The 20,919-nt window shown below is 42.3% G+C and overlaps 1 protein-coding gene across 4 annotated transcripts in view; it reads left to right on the forward strand.

Moving 5' to 3' along the window:
* The first annotated feature begins 276 nt into the window (after window positions 1–276).
* The window catches only part of MAP3K3 (mitogen-activated protein kinase kinase kinase 3), a 43,544-nt gene continuing 22,901 nt past the window's right edge, over window positions 277–20,919 (forward strand). For 2 of the 4 annotated variants that reach the window (XM_074849484.1, XM_074849485.1), the window contains exons 1-7: window positions 279–551; window positions 7,067–7,188; window positions 7,549–7,638; window positions 10,742–10,782; window positions 14,777–14,876; window positions 16,893–17,006; window positions 20,419–20,539. In XM_074849484.1, coding sequence (XP_074705585.1) covers window positions 548–551; window positions 7,067–7,188; window positions 7,549–7,638; window positions 10,742–10,782; window positions 14,777–14,876; window positions 16,893–17,006; window positions 20,419–20,539 — 592 coding nt within the window. In that variant the 5' untranslated portion in view covers window positions 279–547. Of the gene's footprint in view, window positions 552–7,066; window positions 7,189–7,548; window positions 7,639–10,741; window positions 10,783–14,776; window positions 14,877–16,892; window positions 17,007–20,418; window positions 20,540–20,919 lie in introns of all 4 variants that reach the window. The other 2 variants (XM_074849487.1, XM_074849486.1) reach the window with 2 other exon arrangements.

A 20,919-nucleotide genomic window follows, 5' to 3' on the forward strand; every position in this document is an offset into this window, starting at 1 on the left:
AGCCGTCCGTCACCCTGATTGGCAGCCCTCTGGGGGCGGAGTCTGGGCTGCCCCCGCCTAGTGGCGGCAGAGGGGGTGGGGCTAGCCCGCGAGAGGAACGGGCCCCCGTGATTGGCAGCCGGCGCGGCGGCGGGCGGGGCGGGCGGCGCGGCTGCTCGCACGCCCATTGGCGAGCGGCGCCGTCGGGTGGGTGGCTCGGCGGCGCGGATTGGCGGGCGGCGGCGGGTCGGCCCCTGTGATTGGCAGGCGGCGGCGGCGGGTGCGCGGCGGCCGCCGAGCGGGTTTGTTTTGCTCGCGGCCCGGGCGCCCTGTGGCGGCGGCGGCGGCGGGGAGCGACCGGGACTGCCCGTGCCCCCCTCCCACCCCCGCCGCCGCGGCGGGACCCGGAGCGCGGCCGCCGGAAGGAGGCGGCGGCGGCGCGGGCCTGGGAATGTGGCGGCGGCTGTGAGCCCTCCCCCTCGGCCCGGCCGCCATGGAGCCGCGGCGGTGACAGCCCCGTACCTCAGCGCGCCGCCGCCCGCCGGGCGCGGGCCCGCCGCCCGCCGAGATGGGTGAGAGCCGCGGCGGGGGCGAACGGGCGGGGGCGCCTCGCTGCCTCGGCGGGGCCCGCGGCCGCCTCACGGGCCTGCGGCGGAGGGGGCGGGCCGCGGTGGGGGCTCCCTGCCGCACCGGGGAGGGGACGGGGGGCAGCGGGGCCTTCCGCGGGCGGTGCGCTGGGGGCCGCAGCCGAACGGCAACCGGGGTACCTCGGCCGGGCCCCTCGGAGCTGGGCTGCGGCGAGGGTCGACCCGCGGCCTCGGCGGCTCGGTCTGCGGCCTCCGGGGGTCCGTGCTGGGCCGGCCCGGCTGCCCGCCGTGGCTTCGCTCCCCCGGGGTGGATCCATCGGTCAGCAGCTGGGCCATCGGCAGCGCGGAAACCGCTTGCCGTGGGCGAACTCTGTATTTCAAGAGATTTCTTCTAAATCGTAAAAAAAAAAAAAAAGCCCGTGTTGTACTAGAAAGCGTGGTGAGCCCCGGGCGTTTCGGTAGCGCTGCCTCCCGCACACACGCACCCGATTTCAGACTTTTACTAAAATTGGCCAGACAGAGTAACTGAGGATCAGTAGGTCAGGCCTGGGAGTTGAGGGAGACTTTGCAGCCTCTAAGAATCAGGTTGCCTGTTTTTGAGACGGGAATTTATGTGCTTAATGGGGAAAATTTTTAGCGTGGTATTAATTGGAGCTTGGGAGTCTATCAAAACAGCTTTGTCTCCAAGAAGCTTCCATTGAATTCTTGCTTGCTGTGCTTTACCCGGCAGTAACACATAAAAACAAGCAGAGGAGTTAGAGAAGCTCTTTTTCAAAGGTAAAACATCACTGTCAGAAGTTGCCATGACTGAATTTGAGTGATTAATTCTTTTGGACTGTATGTCTTGTATAAAGAACTGCTTGTGGAGGGCTTTTTTGTGTTACCTAGTTCCCTTTTCAGTTTAAAGAGGGGTCTCATGTATTAGAATTAAAAGTTTAATTGCTTTAAACCAGGACTTACTCATATTTGCATACCGGCAAGGGAATTACTACTGCTGGCGTTAAGTGCAGACTTGTGTGGCTTTGTGAGCTACAACTTTAACATTTCTTCCCTACAACTAAGTTTACTTTTCTAAGACTGTCCTTCATTATTTAGTCTGTATGCATAATTAGTTCTTACATTGTAAATTTATAAAGCATTGCAAATGTTGCTCAGAGGACAGCAACTTCATTTCCTCTGCTTTGGTTTTGTAAATGCAACGAATACATGCAGATCCATCAATAGACTTTTCTTTTATAGAGGCATAGTGTTATTTGGTCTGTATCTTCTTCTAAAGTAACCAGCCAGATGGTACATAAGCTTAAAATAGTTGAGAAGGAAGAAGTTAGATTTCCACTGAATTGTTTTCCAACAGCAGTTGGATGCCTGTTTGTAAACATGTGAGTGCAAAATGAAAAAGTACCGTTTCATAGACCGTTCCACCACAGCATTGCGTGCTTGTGCTGGAGTAATCACGGTACAGCCACAAGCAGAACAGGAAAGATCTTGCCTAAATTTGTTAGACAGTTGTGATCAAACCATCTAAAGGGTAATGGATAACAGGCTGTATCACACTCTACTTTTCTTCCATCTTGTTTTTTGTCAACTAGAAAGGATACGTGGGCTGATTGGCAGGAAGAGCTTGGTATCGCAGTTTGTCTTAAGTCCTTTGGTGCAGCTGAAGCTCACTGAGGGCCCTTTACAGAAGGGTCTATGACTGAGGGTTAGTTCCCTCCAGAAAGCTCCTTGACAGTGTTTAAAATACAATACTTGCTTCTCATACCAAGAAATACGGATATACCTGGGTGGTGTGTGGCAGGCCTAGACGAAGCGTGCGCTGCAGGCCCAGCTGCAGTTGAGTCTTTCCCTCGATCTGCTCTTTTTTTCCTGCCTGTGTCACTTCCTTCCCCTGGCTCACACACGCACCCAGAGCCCAGCTCCAAGCTCTGGCTTTAGCAGCAGTGACACCCCCGGTGCGCTGGCAGGAAGGGGAGCAGGGTTAAGCCTACAGGTTAGGACCGGTTTAAATCCCAATCTCTTTTTTAATTTGTGCGAGAGAAGAGGTACCCCAAATATATACCGCGTGGATCCGGTTCGTAGAGAACCTCTGATTTTTCTTTTAAGTCTACAAACCAGGTCACTTGCAATTTCCTAAAAATTGTGCAGAACAGCATTTTTTTACCACTAAGACTGTCACAATACCCAGTTTTCTTTTGATGGCATGTTGTGAAGGACTCAAACTTTCTCAAAAGCTTTTTTCAGAGCTTTGACACAGACTCAGTTTGCCTTCCTTGTGAAATTTATTCGTTGCCCCTGGGTCTGCTGATCATTCGCACAGGCAACCAACTTGCTAGTGTGGTGGCAGAGAACAAACACACGCTTATTTGTTCACTTTTTCCTTTTTTAAACAAATGTGGCATCATGTCTTCTATTATCATGCTATATAAAATAGCATCCTGGTTTATAGGGGTTTACAGACTTCCTGTTTTTACCAGCGTGCAGATGCTTTTACTCTGTTTGAACTTCATGATTTTTTTTCAAAACTGTTTCCACTTCTGCCGCAGCAAATACACTGACTTGCTCAGACCCCTGTAATAAACCACGTATTAGTTGAAATAAATGCTTTATGCAGAGGAATAGCTTTCTCTGTGAGTAGCAGTTCCCTTTTATCGATGTTATAAAAATCCTTGAGTGTAGTTTTTAAAACATGAAAAGCATTTCCTGGACAACATCTTTCCCGCACAAAGCAGAACTGTGTTTCCCAGACCTACTGGAGACCTAGCAAAACAGGGTCTCTCAGTGCGCTTCAAAAATCGCTTAGTTTTCATTTGTAATAACTTTTCCATTGTGTGATTAATGTGATGCTGCTGCACGTGCTTCTTTAAAGTCAATCTATGGAAATCCTCTATCTTGATGGAAATAAAGAGGTATTCATGCTTCTCGACATTAAATCCATCACAATGGTATCCTAACTGGAAACATTTTTTCCCTCTGCAAGCTCAGATCAATATTTGATGTTTGTTTTATGTTTTAAAAAGATAAATACACCATCGTTTCCTATTTTACCAACATAGGGATGAATTACAGAATGTGTGTTTTGGTACTGGCAAGCCAATAGCTCACTGTAAGACTATTAAAAAATATATAAGCATGTAAGATTCAAATTCACCTGGAGTTGTTCCATCAGCTATCTTTTTTGCATGGATGCAAGTAAGGTCGCAGCATTAGTGCTTGTCTACAGAGGAAACTGAGTTTACAGTGAGATACAGACCTTGCAGTGCACTAACTGGGGTTTAGATGCTTGCCAGATGCTGCCCTTAAGAGTTTAATGTCTTAGCATATTGTAAATTCACATGTTGTCTCAGCTAATAAATAAATTCACTACGTAGCTGAGCTGCAGTCTTTATTAAGAGATACGTAATTGGTTAGATGCCCGTCCTCTTTGCCCACTTCCTCATACAAACAAGACGCCGTAAACCAGCAGACTTTATACACAGCCTGGGCTTTGGGATCTAACACCTGTAGCAGACAATTGCCTTGTAACCATTGATCCTTATTTTCAAGTGATGTGCCATACTGTGGAGATGCAAATTCTTTTTCAGATGTATTCTTTGATTGACTTGATTTCTTGTCATGAGTGCTTAGTTATAAACTGCTTTCATAGCTGTTTTGCTTCTTGCCCAGAGGAACTCTGCCAAGACAAGCTCTTCTTCATCCTCCTGGTATCTGGCCAAACCCAAAGTGCACTGTAGTGGAAAACTTGTATCCCAGCTCTTCACAGCATGTTTTGGGTGGTAGGCGCTCCAGGGATATGCCAGTCCATATTTTGTGATATTTTGTTGTGCAAAGTTATAGTCTTTGTCTGCCAGGTGATTCAAATATCAAACAAGATTAAAGAACAAGAGTAAATTGGAGACACTCCAGTAAGGTACAAGGTTAAATGTTCAAATGTAAAGTTGGAAACAATTTTTTAAAAAAATGAAATGTTGTGCTGTTAGCTACCTGGAACTTTAACTTCATTCACAACTGTTTTTTCACATTTTACTCCCACAAGGGGTTACTTAGTGCTGAGATAAATCCTAGCAATTATTTCCTTTGGCTGATACGCTTTTCAAAAAAGCAACCTCTTGCTTTGGTTGTGTTACTTACACCCCTTGCTTCTTTTGCATGCAGTTGGAATTTCAAGGAGTGCTCTCCCTTCTCCACTACCACAATGTAGTTATTGTCTCATTTGGCTTGTCTTGGACAGCAGAGGTTTGGTGGGTTTTGATTTGGGGTTTTTAAGTAACTTTATTTTCTCTGCACTGCTTTCATTTTTTAAGAGTTTTACTCTAATTAACACCTTCTGCAAATGCATTGGGAGATTTCTTTCCATTCCCCTCTATCGTCTGGCCTAGGCTTGATGTCTCTGTTTTTCTGGTGGTACGGAGTGAAGACCATAGTGGAGGTGCCTCTGCCTTAGGGTTTAGTACTCTCAGAAACCTAAAACAGACCTTCTGGGCAGAAACTATTGGTTGAACCAAAGATAATGTGACTTTTGTCCTGACTCCAACTTTTTTAGATGTTGTGCCCTTACAAATAGGTGTATTTTCCCCCTTTTGCTTCTAAAGTTTGATAGCATGTACTCCCTGCGTGCTTTAGAAGCTGTATGTGTCTCACGTCTGTCATCTTTAAGCATTGTGAAAATCTAGTTTGTTTTTCAGACATTGATTAATTATGAACCCAGTCTTCTGCATAAAACATAAGCTTCATTAAGATACAGTCAGGAACAAGTGTATAACATGAAATTGAAGAAACAAATAGTCCCAGTGAGTCCCCTTTACAGAGAAATACAGATGCAAGACAGTCTGTCATTTAATGTACAGCAACTGTTCCCAGGACACCACTTCCAAATATAAGCCATTACCCATCCAAACCAACAAATGTGTAGCTATGCTGGATTTTTAAAATCAAGTTTTAGTTATTTACAGATCAGCCTCAAAAATGCTCATTTCAATTTAAGCATGTCAAACTGATGTGTTTAAGGACTTTGGGAAGACAGGAGGACTCTGGCATATCAAGCACTGTGCACCTGACACTGTCATACAAGTAGGGATGTGATAGCCTTGTCTGTGTATTTACCAGTTCACATCGCTTCCAGAAGTTTCAGCTGTCAGAAAAAAGCACCCCAATTTACATCCAAACTGGCAGTCAAGTCCAACCAGAGTCTTTTAGAAGATTCTTCTTCTGGGCATGCTCAGAGCTGATCTAATCTCTGGTTCAGATTTCATGCCTAAATTATGCCTCGATATCAGGAGGGATTTAACTGGACTTATTTGCCAAGGAAACAGCACTTTATCTCTAAAAACTCTTTGAGTCTTGCTATGTGAGACAACAGCCCAGCAATACAGTAGGCATGAGTGTGCCAGTAGCAGATCATCTGAGCGGTAGCAGCTGATGCTGCTTTGTAACGCTGGTGGCACAGCGCCTGGGAGCAAAGTGGCTAGTGCAGCCCCGTTTTGAGCCAAACTTCACGTGCCAACGTTTTCTACCTTTTGCAGTATCAAGGAATTTAGGATTGTTATGCTTGCAAAAGCAAAGCATTATTTTCAGTAGCTTTTAGACACCTTACTTCATGATAGCATCCATCCCAGCCCAACTACTACGCTTTTCTCTCCTTTTTTGTCTTTATTTCTTTCTAGGCTTCAGAGTTCTGCTAAATATCGCTTCTCTCCTCAAAACTAACAAGCAATGGAAGAACATTTTAAATTGGTTACATCAGAAATCTTAGCTTCAGAAAGTAATTTTCAGTCAGTACTATGTATAAGAAATACTTCAGTGTGTGCTTTTTTATTTTCCTGCATTTGCAAGAAGCCTTGAACCTGCTGCGTTATACTCTGCCAGCAGACCGTTCTTAATGCTATGCAATTTGAATCTGCTCAGTAGATCTTGAAGTCTCATAAAATGGTTTGAACTTTGTTCCATCAGCTTGTTTTGGGGGAAGAGAGGAATGTGCTGGGAAAATGCAAGTGGATTTGAATTCAGAGATACTCTAAGATGACTTTGTCCAGATTTTCATTTGTCTTTCTACTGGCCGTGGTTTGTTTCGCCAGCAAGGAAGAATTCTTAGTTAACAGGATATAAAATTGGAAAGAACAGATTCTTACTGGGTTTTCCTTGGCAGAAACACGTCAGTTTGCCCTTCCTAAGTGACCTATGATGATCCAGCAAATCTGTCCAAGTTGTACTGTTTGTTGTGAAGCAATTTGAACAGAACCAGGGGCTGGGGATATTTATTCTGAGCCTTACTGTGGCCAGATCCTTCTGTAACATTGGACAAGTGACTTAAAATTTATCCATCTGTTTACTGCTTCATGATAGTAGGTTGAGTTTGGGCTTTTTACGACTAAAAGAAATTACAGTGTATTTGCAAAGATCCTAAAAAGGATTGTCTCTCTATGAGCCAGCAGAAAACAAGTATGGAAGTGTTACGGTTGCTATTCACCCAGGCAACTTACTACTAAAATTCCTGTGCATCACAGATGAACAAGAGGCCTTGAAATCCATCATGAAGGACCTGGTAGCACTCCAGATGAGCCGACGTCACAGACTGACTGGATATGATACCATGAAGAATAAAGACACTGCTCACTCCAACAAACAGGTAGTAGGCCATTTAGTGAGTACTTGGAATTGTTACCTGGAGGCGGGTGGGAGAGAGTAGGTTGACAGTGGATCTGCTGCCTCTGTTCTGTCTTGTGCTTCTGACTGCTGAAGCATTACCCCCCCTTTTCTTGCTCAGGCTGTGTTGCCAACCTGGTAGCTTTTTTATTTACCTTCCTTTATGGACTAGGGAGGGTGCAGTTTTGATAATTTGCAACATCTTAGTATTCTGCCTGCCTCCCATATGTGTTTTTGATGGGGTTTGGTGTGTGTAGACTAGCTAAAAAGTTTACTGTGTGGTTTTCTGGATTCACAATCATATTGCCTTTTTTTTTTTTAAATGACTTTATTATTTTTAAAGAAAAAACACAATGCCAGCAGTCCACCCCTCTTGGGCAGCCCTGCAATAACAAACCAGTGTGCCTCTGCAGTGGAAGAAAAAAAAATTCCGGTAAGAAAACTGGTTTCCTATTCAATATTAAAACATGCTTCTAATTTATAAGTGCTAAAGTTGTGTGCAGTGACCTTTATAGAATACATTTAAGCAGGTGTGGGAGGCCAGGAAAGCTTTTCTTTACTGACTCTGTCAAGATGTAGCGGTATGATGCACTTTTCATTGTAGTGGAAATAATACTTAAATTCAAAGCAGGGAACTGAGAAGCGTACTGAATAAAAGGAAACAATTTCTGATGCAAAAGAAGGCCACTGCAGTTTAAAGCTGCACAAAGCAGTCTGTTGGATAATGAACTAATGGTGGTCTCATCTTCACATGATTCAGACCACATGTGAATACAGAATGAAGATCCTGATAAAAAGTAGTCAAACTGAAGTTGAGCTAAGAAGGACAGTGAAGGTGATTGTCTGAAAGGACTGGCTTTAGTGAAACTGTAATAATTCAGTGGAATAGGAAACAGCTATTTGCAGGTGTCTGAATAAAGGCACCGTCCTTAATAGGGAGGATTGCCTGGAGTTACGCAGTCGTATGTCACATGAAGACAAGAACGAAACCCTTATTAGGATATGGGGTTGAGAAGTCCGTTTTTCCAAGAGAAATACTTTTCCCAAGGTAGTAAGTGGCAGGGTCAATACTTTAAAGTCTCTCTAGGTTTGTTCGACATTGCTAGAGACTCTTTATCATAGAGAAAACTATTGTATTGGCTTTCTGGTAGGAAAGGGCAGAATAGTATTGCTCTGTCAGTATATGCTGCATGTCATTTGAATGAAATACTTCAATGCAAAAGCAACAATTTCAGTCAAGAATTGTTTGTTCATTACTGTCTTAAAATATTAAATCAAGTTACTGGCAGTTAGACTATCATTAACAGGAGAAGTTGCCTATATCAGTAAAATAACTCTTTCCGGTTATATTCCTATTACAGGCTTAAGCTTTTTGGAGTTGGCTTTAAAGTTCATGTCTGTCTCTTCCTTACGCTTTGTCTGCTCATAATCTACTTGTTCAGCTGGGATCTGGGATTTCCTCGAATGTGCTGGACAAATCCGTAGCTGGAGCAGGACAAAATCCTTTTGAAATCACTTTGAAACGTAAATTCAGAGATCTCTTAAATCAAAATCTGTAATCATTATTTACGATACTGCATCACAGAACTGGAACGCTAAAGAACTAAACTTGGATTTGCTTTCTTACTCATCTCTTAGGACAGTTTGTGAGTTGCTTTAAGAAGTGGTTGATGTAGGTGACAGGTTCACTGCTTTCAAAGGAAGCAACACTAGATGTTTAACTCCTCTAGGCTCTCTCAGAAATGTAAACACCAAGATTACTTTGAATACCTTTTCTTAGATCTTTGAAAATTAGGCACAAATGGCCAGTGTCTGATCCTTTTGGAAAAATCATCAGGAGATAGATGCCAAATTCCAACACCCCCCCTCTGACCTTCCCTTTGTTACAAATTACAGGTTTGAAAACATGCAAAAGAGTTGAGGAAGATATTTTAGTTTGCTTTGGTACCAGCAAGTTGAAGAAAGGTTTCCAAAGAGCCCTGAGGCTCTTTTAGTGCTGTTTAGTTTTGACTAGTGAGAGCTTTGTCACTTAGCTGTTTCATGACCTAAAACATGTCTTGAGGTTAGAAATTTAATCTGAAAAATTACTTTAATTCAATTTCATCCGAACAGTCCTATTTAGTTCCCTTAGACTGGGCTACTTAGAATAGTATAGCATTTAAAAAAAAAAAAAACAAACACCTAGAGCCTTACTTCCCTGAAAATCCTAATACAAAGAGATCATTGCTCCATCCACTATGTCTAAGAAACAACTGTTTCATCAGTAGTTGGCTGGTGGACATCTTTTATAGTTTATTATTCCTACGCTGTTTGTTGCAGTTTTTTTCTTTACTGCTCAATTAAAACAAGTTCTCTAGAATTTGCTTCATTTTGGTGTCATTCTGAGAGTAAGTTCTTTGTCTTCCCACATCTGAGAAAATGTCTTTGGTAAAGGTATATGTAAATTACCCACCTGCAGCTGATTGTCTCTCTGGTGTGGAAGCTCATTTGTCATGATCAGTTCTGTACCCACAGTCCTGCTGCAGGAATACTGTGTACTCGCAGTGATTGCCTGGGTCCCTTTGAACTGCATTCTTGACCACTAGGCCTGCCAGATACTTCCTCTAGCTAAAGAGCATTTCCTGGCCACATTTTTTTGAAGTTCCTAGATGTATGATTGCCTATTGTCTAAGGCTTTCACAGATGGCTTAATCTATTCCAATCACATAAATTGTGCAGCAGAAATTATAGAGTCTTATCAGAGCAGATTTTTCCCTTTTATTTTTATCTTTGTGACCTAAATTGGGATTTGAACTTCAGTCTCCAGAGTTGAAAGTTCAGCATGTTGACTCTTCCGTGCCACATAGCATCTTCTGAGTTTGCAGTGAGCTGCACAGGTTGTGCGGTCAGTGCTTTTAACCATCTGCCAGATGTGGATGATGACCCCGTTGCACTTTAAAAGATGACACATAGTTAACTTGTTTGTAACTTCAGAGTTTGAGTTTCAGGGGCTGCATTTTTGCAAAAGCAGAGATTTAGTCTGTGTCTTAAGAACAAAGAATGTAGCATGTTCTCTGTATCTCTCTTTTTTTGCCATAGAAGAAGACATGCTTGCTTTGAGAGTGCACAAAGAAAATAAGCTTCAGTTTAGATGAATATGCAGCTGGACTCAATTTCAGATTTTTGCTGTGCAGTGTTAGATAGATTAATTTTCCTTAAAGTATGTCGCAGTGTCCTCTGTTTAAGTGACAGTTAATAAAAATTGCAACTTAGTTTTTACCCCTTTCCTTCTTTTTCTCCTTTAGCAAATTCTCTGTTCCTCGTGGTGTTGTGTTCACATGTCAGCCACTTGTTGTCCACAGTCTGCTTCAGCTTCCATGGAGAAAGTTATCAGCCTTGATGCGTTCTGGTTGGCCTTTTGAGGATTTGATGCCAACTATAATCACAAATTGTCCTGCTTTGTGTTTGGGCCTTAAAATCATATTATGATCCATTTGTGTGCTATTTTGTATGCCAGAGTTTCATTGTGAACTAACCTTTTGTTCTTTCTTCTGCAGAATGATGTAAGGATAAAGTTTGAACATAACGGGGAAAGACGGTGAGTCTGTCTTTACTACTTTGATTCTTTATGTAGTAGAACAATTTAGTCATCAGAAATTTAGGTTAAATATTTTGTTGGCTTCACTTTCCTTGTTCCTGAATGAAGAACACACAGTGAAGAAATAGCAAACATCATACACGATTTGGCTATTTTTAAAAATCAGTGTCATACAACACTTTCCTTTGATTTGTTTCCAAAATATCTATTTGTAAGTGAATTGCAATAATACTAGAAAAGCTGTCCAGCCTGAAATAAATTCAGCCTGATAGTTCCCTTTTTGTTTCATTTAACTAAAACCAAATGAAACTGATCAAATCAGTGTCATTCTTTTCTAGTTTCTCACTTCCTGATGACCTGTTGCTATCACTGTCCTCCTGTGACTGAGCAACAGATAGAGCAAGGGAAGACTTTTTCATTGATGTAAAAGTTTCCTTGTTATTTCCTCTGATACTTGGTTTTCAGGGACCTTCTTTTACAAAAAAGCAGAATTAATTGGCATTTTCACTGTTTACAGTATTGGATAAAATTGCCTAGACATTTCAAAGTAGGTCTCAAAAAGGCCCTTATTTGCCATCTAACTGAGAGGAACTCTCGATACTGTTATGGCTGTGTGAACGTACAGGAGGGCTCCAAGATTGTTTGCAGCCTCTTTGAGGCTGCTCTTGGGCTCTCGCCGAGGGGAAAAAGGGATCTTGATGCTAGGTTCCAATTTCCTTTTTTTGAAGAAATTAATTGGAGTGTGAGCATGAATTTAGATGCTACTATTCACTGACATCCTACGGGAGTCCTTTAGTTTCTCCCATCCCAGACAGTACTTTCAACACAAACTAGTTCATGGTTTCATGATAAAATGCAAATTTTAGTACAGCGGTGCAAGTTGTATGTAGTGATCCCAATAGCCTATTACGAGCAAAGGTTATTGGCTGATCTGCTTAAACTCCTTCTCAAGTATCCTCCTTTGTCAAATTTAGGGATTTTTGTTAAAACAGAAAAGCGGAGGCATTCCTTGTTGGTAAAGCAGGCAGTGGAGAACAATTTGTAAAGTCTTCCTCGGAAATTGAACAGTTTCATTCACCAAAGTCCTACGTGGTGAATTCTGTCACTAAAAGAACCCTGACTTTTGGTGTTCAAGGAGAAATTCCAAAAGTAATCATAGCTGGGATCTTCTGCCACCTTTGTCAGCCAGATCTTCTCAGCACTCTACTGTGTCAAAGGCATTGTGTGGGCTACAACAGAGCCACTGTGCAACATGTCACAATTTCTTGTGATACTGTGTTAGGACAAGGTAACTTGGAAGCAAAATCTTGTCACCACAGTCCTATCATCTTGCATGTCTTCTGCCTGAGTGCGTTTAAGATGGTATAGAGCTCAGGAGAGAAGAAAAGTTTTTTTTTTCTGAAGTAGCATTAAAATGAAAAGGTTGATTGTGTGTTAGTCTAATTATGCAGTTACGCTCGCCTGAATTCCCCATTCCCAAAGTGGTATGCAGTTACAGACAGCAAGCTTGCACCGAGAATGTAAGTGTGTGTGCTTGGTTTCAGAGGAGCTGCCAGATCTAACCACAAATATTTAAGGTGGTCAGGCAGGAATGGGCTCCTTAAACCCTTCAGTCCATGATTTTGTGTTAGAAGAGTGCACAGAGTTTTTAAACTAATAGAATTTGTGGCACCTGAGAACAGCTCTGCTTTTTAATGCATTGAGTGTAGAATGGAAGCCTTTATAAGGAACTTCAGCTCAACTGAGAGCTAAACTACATTTGTACGGTGCCAGAGTACTGTAATTTCATGGATGGGTTTCTTAGTAATATGTAGAAAATGTTATTGTGGGCTGCTTTTTAACAAGGACAATTATTTTCTAAAGAGCTGAATGTTGTAGGTCTGGTAGCAAGATGAACCCTTCCTGGGAAGGGGCTAAGGAAGCCAACTAACACTAGAGCTATTTAAAACAAAAGCTGCATATCGCGAAAGGATACTGAGTGCTGGCGAAGCAGGCTGGATGGACGTTTTGGAAACTAAGCCTTCTATCCAAAGCACGGGTTCAGCACAAATTCATGTGAGCTTCCCCAGAGGTGATTCAGGGTTTCACGGAGCTCAGAGAGTTGCCCCTGTGAGCAAGATAGGTCTTGAGTTTCTGTGGTCCATTCAGGTCTTCCTATTTCTGCCTGATGGCAAAATTGTTAAGTGGTGCTAATAATCAAGCTTTTTGTGGCAGTATTTCAGCTGTGCCAAAGCAGAGTTGTTTCAAGTTGCAGCGGTGGGGTAAGCAGCTATGGAAGTGGTCTGAGAGCTTGCGGAAGGATGGAGGCTGTCAGCTGTGTCCCAGAGCTGGCTGTTTAACTTGCCCGTAGTGGAGACGCAGTGTGGTCTCGTGGCCCGTGGAAGCAGATGGCGAGAAGTCTGGTTGCAGGAGCCTGAAGGCAGGAACAACCAACCATCTGGGCCTAGTGCAGCAGAGAGATGGAAAGTGGTTTTCTGAGTAGTAGATGTCCTTGGTTTGCTAGAATAGTGGGTTGTAAACTATAGTTCGCATTTCAGTCCTCCAGTTCTTGACGCAAGATATTTTACTCGCTGATTATTCTGAAGAGGGTGAAAATCGTCCTTTTCCACTGCTGTCAAGGTAATGACTTTCTGAGTACTTGGCAACTTCCTATAGAAGAACATTCCAGCAAAATAAACAGTTTTAGATGCTTTGCTGGAACTTCATATTACTACTTTGCCTAAAACATCAGCGTTTCTATTCCAAGGTAGGCAAAACAATACTAAAACCAAAAGTATACTGTCATTTTCTGAAAAGCATGGATGTGCCACAGGATTCTGCAGGGTTCCCCTAGGATGGCTGCGCCTGTTGCCATTTTGGATTTCTTGAGGCCGTTTGGTTATTGTGAGTCTAAAATTTGTGCCATTCGACTGGTGAGGAAACGGCCCAGTGCTACAGCTGGGGGTTTAGTGTGTCAGAAGGTCTGGGCTCAGGGAAAGCGATCAGAATAATTTACATCTGTGCATATTTTGTATGTCAGTCAGTCAGTGAAGGTGCCCAGAGATGCATTACATATGAAAAATACTCGTGAGGGAGGAAGCATGAGAGTATGGGACTGATCTGTCTTGTGTGATTATTCTGAATTAGTGCAAGTCAGCTGTGCCAGTGCTGTTACAGCTGAAGCAGTATTTAAGTTTTGATCTATTTGACCTCCGTAACTTAAAAAAAAAGGCATTTTTTTTCAAAATAAAGCAAGCCATGAGTGACAAATGGTTGCACAGTGACAGTTAGATTTGACTTCAGCTCTTGAGAAAAAGCCCCTGCCATGTTGCACAGGATTTGAAAGATAACTGCAGAGACTGTAGTGAGTCTGTGATTGAGATGTTTAGAGATGTTTGACTTGAGCATGCAGAGGGCTAATGTGGAGCTAGCATCACAGACCTTTGGGAAAGAGGATTTTCAGATTCCTTTGTGTCCTCCTGCTGATGCCTTCCCTCAGGAGTTCAGCACTAACTTTGCTGTGGGAATGTTTGTTGAAACCTTTCAAGTGGAACACATTTTGGAAATTTTTAGGGAGGAGTTTTGAATTCAGATACTACAGTACTTAAACCAAATACTGTTTTGCTTTTTGGGCCTTCTGCAGCTTTTAATTCAGCTCTCACTGAATGTATTTGTGTGTTGTGCCTGAGGCAGTATTCTTTAAGCCAAAGTGCATAGGAGATGTGTATCCTGTTATGTGAAAGACATTCATTCAGTAAAGGATACTTTTCTATCAAGGGACAAAGGCGTTCTATTTGAAATCTTCAGTTGAAGATTGCATTTTGACAAACCATTTGGAAATAGGCCAGAGATCAAGAATTCCTTGCTAAATAATTAATTCAAATTAGAAAGGTTCACTACCTTCTTGAGGATGAAAGGAGAACATTCAAATGTGTTTTTAATAGTTCAGCCGTCTAATTTGATTGCATTATCAAGTATATCTCTGAATTCAATCAGTGATTTTCTTTCATTCCAGAATTATCCCATTTGTCCGTCCCGTGCGCTATGAAGACGTGCAGCAGAAAGTGAAAACAGCCTTTGGGCAGCCACTGGACCTCCACTACATGAACAATGAGGTACAGAGCATTGTTATCAGTGCTCAGAACATGTAATGCTCTCTCTGGATGACACCTCTTTTTCCCATCCCAATTTAATTTTCAGTGCTTTCCTCTAATACGAACCATAGTTGAATCACTCTGCTCCAGAGGAAGACGTGCTGATACTGACAAAACATCACACTGATGTGTGTATTGTACAAACACCAGCATCTTGCTTCCTTGTGCTGGTATTGTTTGGGAGACTCTCTTGGGAAAGTAAAAAGAGGTATTTAATGTATTGTGACTGTTGCAAGCCAACATATATCCAGTCTGAGGACTGCAGGCAGTCCCAGAGCCATGTCTTTGGCTGCCCAGTAGCAGGGTCAGTATTGTTTGTGGTGTTTGACTGCTGACCAGCAGCAGCCATCCAGCCATTTGTAACGTTGACCTCCTGCTGGCTGCCACACGTTCTGCTTATTGCCCAGCTCTGAGGGGAGCAAGGGGAGTCAGAGACAGGGGAGGCTCTCTGGTATGAGATGCTGTAGGGGGGCTGCGGGCACTGTCATTGGTAAAAGAAAGCGACATGTGGGACAGCGTTTGTCTCCGAGGAGCTGGATAGTCTCTGTCAATAATCTAGAGCAGGGGTTCTCAACCTTTCCTTCACCATGGACCCTCTTTAAATACCTTTTGTGGCCATGGACCACCAAGACTTAAGAATTAAAGCACTAGACTGCATCAGATACTTACTTCAGTTTTCTCATGAAGGGTCTTCAAATTTGGAGAGAAGTGGAAACAATCTGTTAATGCACACACTCCTATTATAATGTCTTTATTGCAGTGATTGCATATAAATTGAAAATAATAGCATTAACACTCTTCTTGCTCAAATGGCCCATTTTATGGTATTTTAACATGCTAATTCTGAATTTGATGCCAATTTTTACATTAAAATTTGATGAAAACTTTTTACAATTCTTCTCACCTCCCCCCTTGTTTGTCTGTGTTCAGTCACCACATATTTTTGTTTATGGGTCCAGGGCCACCCCTTGGAGGAACAGACTTGAGCCCCGTTGTGGCCCTAAAGAGGGCCATTGGGTTAAGAAAATGTCTTTAAGATAAAAAATGCCTAGTTAAAGTGGGTCCCACCAGCCATACTAGCACCAAATATACTAGCACATCAGGGCAGGCCTGGGGAGGGGGGGTTTTGAGTATGAGAGGAGCATTGAGGGGAGGGGGCTGTGGGAAAAGGAGGCACAGTGATTGCTGTGGGCCAGACCAAATGTTTCTGGGCTGGACATTCCCCACCCCTGCTTTAAGCCTTCACAGATCCCCGGTGACATCACGGCTCCCCAGGGCTCCACAGACCACAGGTTGAGAACCACTGGTCTAGAGTTGGCTTTCTCACTCTGGACACCCTGGGTTTTTCTTGGTTTTTTTGTTGTGGTGTTGCCCTCCCACCGTTTGGAACTGCATCCTTAATGAGAGAGATGCGAAACCCCATCCACCAGGAGGAGTTGGACAAAAATGAAAGGGATTCTTCAGTATTGATAACATTCACATTTCGAGATGTGAGCGGGCTGTAGAATAGAGGATGTCTGAGCATAATGTCATGGGGTCTTACTAGCAAGTTTTAAATTCTTCTTTGATTCCCTCTTTCAGAGTCTTAAATCTTCTTTGGACTAGTCTCTATCTGAAACCCAATTTTCATTTGATCATTAGGTCTGGATTTATAAGTATTCTGAGACAGTGTCCGCACCGGGGAGTCAGGGTCCTGTCTCTGACTTGTTCTTTGCAAACAACAAATTCAGGTAGCAATTAATATTTTTGTGGATGGTGCCTTAGAGAAATTTGCATAGGGTCAGCCATTTCTCTGATGACATGGAGAAAAACCTTGTTGAAAAGGACAGTAAGACAGTATTGCAGAGAAAATTTGTGGAGCAATCAATTTTATATTCTGATTTTTTTTTTTCTAATGTTTGTTTAAATACCTTTTGTGGAAGTAGGTTTATTTTTTCCGTCTTTTCTAATGATTTTTTCCTGTTCTTTATTTTGCAGCTGTCTATTCCTTTGAAAAATCAAGATGACCTGGATAAAGCAGTAGATCTCTTAGACCGAAGCTCTAATGTGAAAAGCCTTAGAATATTATTACTGTCTCAGGACAGAAATCATGTAGGTAACAACTTCTGTGACTGCAGCAAAATGAATGTTTTTATTCTTAAGTCCCTGAAACATGATGGTAGCCTTATCTGAGAGTAACAGGGATTAGTAAAATCACTCTTCACAGACACGAATGTATATATTTATCCTCTTTGCTTTGACTTAGCTGTAGGTTCCTTAGGTACCTCTTTTTTTCTTTTTTCCCTGGCTTCAGCAGCGGTTCGGGGACTAAAACACTGCAGCTTTTTAAGCTGTAATATGAAGGCCATTTTATATCAAGTACCCAATGACTGTGTTCAGAAAATACTTAATGAGTTTGGTTCTGAGAGAACTTTTTTTACCTTTGATTAATAGCAGTGTTGAAAGTGTGTGTAATTATCTTGCCTTTAAGAAAGCACAGGTTGTCCTTGAAGACAAGCTATTAGCACTTTTTTCCTGGGTGAGAAGCCTGAGGACAGGTCCCAATGATTTTTTTGTTCTATAGCCTAATGCATTGAATCCAGCCTTACTCTGTAGAGACTAGGCTGCTTTTTGCTAATAATGGTGTAGTCATACCTAAGATGAATTTGATTGTGTCTTGGTTCACTTTCCTATACCACAGGTGGCCATGGCAGTGAGAGTCAATGTAGTTTGCACTTTTTAGCAGAAAAGATCATAACCTGAGGAGTAAGTCTTTAAGTCAAGCTCCCAAAGCTGCCTGTTATGGACAGTGAATTGAACTGCAAGCTGAAGAGCACAAAAAGAGTCAGAAGTTTCCATTATTCCTGATCTGTGACTGGAGAACTTTGTTCACTCAACCAATGTCGTTTTTTCAGAATTAAGGTCATATGGCTTTTTCAAGCCAAAGACCTTGATAGCTTTAGATATTTTATTTGCAAATTAGCAAATTCTTTTGAAGAGTGTGATACAAAAAGGTGCTCTGTCTTGAAAGCTCTGTTGGTAGTAGCTTGTCGATCTTGAATGTTCATCCCTATTCAAGTTCTGCAGACTGTGAGCTCAAACTCTTGTAATAATCACACCTGTAATTCTTGGAACTGTCAGGAGAACTTAAATATACTTCTCGTTACTTTTGAATTTGGTAATCCATGTTAATAGAAATGAAAAGACCTTGAGGAGTGTTAACAGCCCTTTCCCAAACAACTGGATGCCAAAAGCTGGAAAGGTGTAGGAGGGGATGATGCTGTTCCTTGTTCTGTGCCCTTGCATTTATTACTGGCTGTTCTGAAGACAATACTTGGCAAGAAGGCCTTTGGTCTGACCTAGCAGAGTCAGACTTTGTTCTGCGTTGTCAGGAAATAGTCTGTAAAAGGTGGCCTTAACTTTTGGTATTACGTAGTAAAACAATCCTCTTTTACAGCCCTCTAATTTTGGTGTCTTCAGGCTGCAAACCAGATGTTAAATGATACTATCTAAACTTTACATAAGCCACCTACAGTAAACACTTAGTAAATCTCATCCCTACACCAGCCAGTAGCCAGTACTGTGGTGTTGTCCTTTTATTAGCTGTTTTTTCCTCTTTTGCTCAAAGCAGAAACAAACAGCGAAGTCTTCAGTAAGTGCCACTGTTTCCCCCCTCTCCTCCGACTTCCTCTTCAGCTCTGAGTTGCCTGACAGGAGAGCCCTACATGTGATAAAGCAAAAGCCCACAAGTCTGAAGGAGGTTTCTTGGCTGCATGATCTCATCCCACTGAGGGAGCGGGAAGCATTATTTTTCCTGAAGTACAGGATGCAGATTTTGTTTTGGTTGTGCTCTTTTCTTTTTCTGGGGATGGAAAGGTAATGCCGTGACTTTGGCACAAATATGTATATAAAACAAATTAACTTTACAGCAGTAGCTGTGTGACTAGTACTGAGAGCCTGTGTTCGTGAATAGCATTTATATTAATTTTCTTGTGCCTCTTTCTGTGGCTCATTCGTGCTTTCTTTTATCAAGCAACTCACTTCTGTTGTCAGTCCTTTCTTTCTGTTCAGAAACTAATGGGAAGAACTGGTTAAGTTGAGCACCTAGAGTACTAAAGCCAGACTGTCCACATAAATGGTATGACCTCTGCTCCCTTTATTCATCTCCCATGAATCTATTCATGGTAGAGTTTATGTAACTTAAATCAGGCTCCCTCCTTACTCTGTGCAGGGGTAAGTGCTTATTAAATGAGCAACTGTTCGATACTTTTTTAATTGTGTGACCTCACACCTTGTTTGCCAGTCACATTCAAATAATTTTCAGAGGTCAGATTTCATTTCCTTGGGGTATCTTTGGTTCTCTTCATCTCAGTAAAATAAGTTAACATTAGTTAAATTCTGTAATACATCAGGAAGGGAATATTATATCCTCTTGAGTGCTCTGGGACAAGAAGATTAAAATTGAAAGTGTCCACTAGTATTGAGCACCTGCTTTGACATGCATAGGATTTCATCTGCTTGGGGGAGGTTGGCAATTCACAGTATTTCGTATGTTCAGACCTTAGTGCACCATCCTCAGATAGTTGGTGTCCTGCTCAGTGCTCTGTTAAGAGCCCATGTCCCCTGTATCATCCATGGAGAGAGCACAGAGGTGTTAGCTGCCTGAAGCTGCAGTCTCGGTATTGCCAGGTGAGCACCTTCTGGAGTCTGACGTGGCCCTGCAGTTTCTCGTGGCAGAACTGCTGCACAAGGAGGGGAACAGTTCTCCTGGATGGCATCCTTCCACCCTAAATTGTAAAACCCTCCTGCAGGTCCTCCTCCTACAAAGCGTGCTGGAGTTACCCCTTCTATCTTTCTCAGCAAATTGGGGAGAAGTTCATTGACATGTCTCCTTTCATTCCTCTTCCTGCTTTGAATGAGATGAAGGCACTGTGCAAAAATGATCTTTAATTAGATTATGTCTGTGTAAGTTCAGGGAAAGATGAATAAAAGCAACACAGGCAGCATTCTCCAAACTCTTTGTGCTCTTAAGCTCTCTCAAATTTATTTTTGCTTAGTCTGAGTTGTCAGTTTACTTTTTAAAGATGGTGGGGAGTCAGGTTGCTATGTAACTGCTTCTGAAAGAGTGCAAGATTCATAATTTATCTCTGCTGGCCACAGTGGCTGATGGAAATTGTAGGTTATTCCATGTTCTGGTCTCAGTGAGCGGTATGAGCCCCTTCTTGTTGGTTCATAGGTAGATGCTACTGGAAGACAAACGTTGAGACTTGTAAATCCTGCATTTGATTTGAGGCTGGAGGGTAGCATGCTCTAGTTGTTCGACTCCTGGTTTACACCGTAATTGTAAAGCTTGCTCTTCTGCTGCCTTTATTGTTTGTGTTCTGTGAAGTTAATAAGACTTCAGGCTCTAGAACTATTCCTCAGCTACTTTCTTGCTACTAAACATAATGGTATTTTTGAAACTGTGGCCAGACTGCTTGAGCTCCTCAGTCTCATTTTATTGTTTTTTTATTTTACCCAACAGACCAGTTCTTCACCCCATTCTGGACTGCCCAAACAAGTCAGGATTAAAACTTCCCAATCTGTGGGGGATGTGAGCACTCCCTATCAGCAGCCAGAACCCAGAAGTAGGCATCTGTCTGTCAGTGAGTATTTTTGCCACTTCTGCTTGTCTTTGTTTTGTGAAACTTGATGTTTGGGGCACTAGTGTTTATGGTATAGCATTTATATGAGAAATTGAAAGGTTATTCTAGGACAAGGCAGTTCATTTTCAAAAGCTCTTAATATGTTTACAATAGAATGTTTCAAAGTTCCTTACTAAGTTGTTGAACAGCTGAGGAGCTGCTAAAGGGGATGTCCTAAAGCCAGATCCATTGAGGTTAGAAATTTGGAAAGCTTACGTGAGTCCATTAAGCTTTTTATTTAGATTGGCAATTTCAGTTCATGAAACCTAGATTTGATTTTTTTTTTTTTTTTTGTATGTTGGTCTTTGGAATCTGTCCTCACTCCTGTAATCAAGCATTTT

Source organism: Strix aluco, chromosome 24 (genome assembly GCF_031877795.1).
Source record: "Strix aluco isolate bStrAlu1 chromosome 24, bStrAlu1.hap1, whole genome shotgun sequence".
NCBI classification, from domain to species: Eukaryota; Metazoa; Chordata; class Aves; order Strigiformes; family Strigidae; genus Strix; species Strix aluco.